We start from the raw sequence: 2,153 nt of genomic DNA, 5'->3' as shown, positions 1-2,153 counted from the left end.
ATATACAATGTTGAATATAATGTATAATAATGCAATATGGGAATATTTGTGGTTCTGATAATAAAAAAAATATTTTAATAATAATAAAGAGTGACAAGTAATTTTTTTTCCAGCAATTTTTACGTCTATTTACATTGAAGATTCATTTTATTAGAATTTATAGGGACAAGTCTAAAGTATTACATGTCTAAAGCTTCAAGCTTTTCATTTTATTGTCTATTAATAACATGCATAACTTTAGTAGTAAGTTAGAATGTATGGGAGTAGAAAGATTAGTTCTAAGAGTAGTTTGTCAAACCTACAAGTGTGTCTGGGCAGATAATTTAATGCGTAAAATGTAACTTTCCCATCTATGAATAATAACTAGTAGGTGGGTTGATGTCAGATGTCACGTTGAATGGGTGCCTCTGCGCTTTCTGCAAGTATAAATATAACAGTCATGTCAGTGATGAGCTCCAGGAGGCCAAACTGACAAGCATCCTCGTACAGATTTGGAAGTTCTCTTTTAGTTCTCTGATGAAGCACAGAGTCTACTCAAAAGTGAGCTATCCTGAATATGCCTAACTGGGGCGCAACAAACACGGAAAATGAAACAATCCAATACTGCTTTCCGAACAACAATTTGTCTTGTACCAAAAATGTAAAACCTGGATTCGAATACATTATTGTGTACATATTCATTTCTACAATATCAGTGTTCACTGTGTTTCTGAACCTGCTGGTGATCATCTCCATCTCTCACTTCAAGCAGCTTCACACTCCAACCAATGTGCTGATCTTTTCTCTGGCAGTGGCTGATCTGATTGTGGGACTGATTCTTATGCCCGTGCAGGGTATCAAATTGATTGAGCCGTGTTGGTACTTTGGAGAAATATTTTGCTCGATATTTCCTTATATTTTCTATGTGGTTGTAACAGCATCTCTTGGTAATTTGATTATTATATCTGTGGATCGTTACATTGCTGTGAATAACCCTTTGCGATATCCATCAAAGGTAAATATTAACAGAGCAGTTTTTTGTATTGTTGTAAACTGGGTATTTTCCTGCATATATTCTTTTTTTCTTTTGTACGAGACTCTACTCTATCCAGAGAAAAACCATATGTGTATTGGAGAATGTATACTTACTATTAAGTTGGGATATATCATAACAGATGTCTTAGTAACTTTAGTGACACCTTGTTGTTTAATAATTACTTTATATCTGAAAATCTGTGTAATAGCAATACATCAAGCAAAGCGTATAAATTCACTCACAGACAAAAAGGCCATGTCAGAAAAAAAGTCTGCAAGAACCTTAGGGGTTGTTGTAATGGTTTATCTTCTTTGTTGGATACCATATTATATAGCTGCTCTTACTCTTGGTCAAGACACAGGTGACTCCTTTATAATTAATTTAATGTATTGGATTTTATGCATGAATTCATGTATGAATCCACTTATTTATGCAATGTTTTATAGATGGTTTCGAATATCAGCAAAATACATTTTGACTCTGAAAATATTCAAACCTTCATCAGAATACTTCAACCTATTCATGGAAGAGAAATGATCTCTTGCTGTTGCATTTCTATAAAACCTATAAAGCACATACAGGTACAGGTAACTACAGGTATAGTTTACCCCAAAATGAAAATGATGTCATCAATTCACCCCCATATTGTTCCAAAACTGTATAACTTTTCTTAGCATTCTTTAAAATATAATTTGTGTTCTACATCATAAGGAAATGTGTACAGGTTTAGAACAGTATGAGGTTGAGTAAAGCATGACATTTTTGAGTAAATTATCCCCTTAAGATAATCTTTTTCCAAATAAAGTAGTGCCTTTGATATTAGAAGGATTTCTGAAGGATCATAAGACACTAAAGACTGGAGTACTTGCTGATGAAAATTCAGCTTTGCATCACAAAAATAAATTACATTTTAAAGTATATTACAGTTTTTTTCAATTGTTTACACGCAATTTTGAAAACTGGGTTCTTTTATTCAAAACATAATCACAATTATCCAAACACCACACTCAATTTGCATAATTCCTAGATTGTTTGCAAAATGACACACTTCAGTCAAAACATATACACATATTTGTGAAAATGCTATTAGTTTTCATTTAACCAACACAGTCCTCAATGATCAGACACTATTGCAGCC

The 2,153-nt window shown here is 32.9% G+C and overlaps 1 protein-coding gene across 1 annotated transcript; it reads left to right on the top strand.

The window, feature by feature from the left end:
* Positions 1-556: 556 nt before the first annotated feature.
* LOC308684058 (trace amine-associated receptor 13c-like) lies at positions 557-1,552 on the top strand (the record flags this gene model as incomplete). Its single annotated transcript, XM_081355087.1, has 1 exon — positions 557-1,552. One exon carries the CDS (start codon positions 557-559, stop codon positions 1,550-1,552), a length of 996 nt encoding a protein of 331 aa, XP_081211213.1.
* Between the last annotated feature and the right edge of the window lie 601 nt (positions 1,553-2,153).

Source organism: Scardinius erythrophthalmus, assembly GCF_964197995.2.
Source record: "Scardinius erythrophthalmus genome assembly, chromosome: 23".
Lineage (NCBI taxonomy): Eukaryota > Metazoa > Chordata > Actinopteri > Cypriniformes > Leuciscidae > Scardinius > Scardinius erythrophthalmus.
Note: the sequence above shows the minus strand (reverse complement) of the source record. Positions and strands in the feature narration are given on the sequence as shown.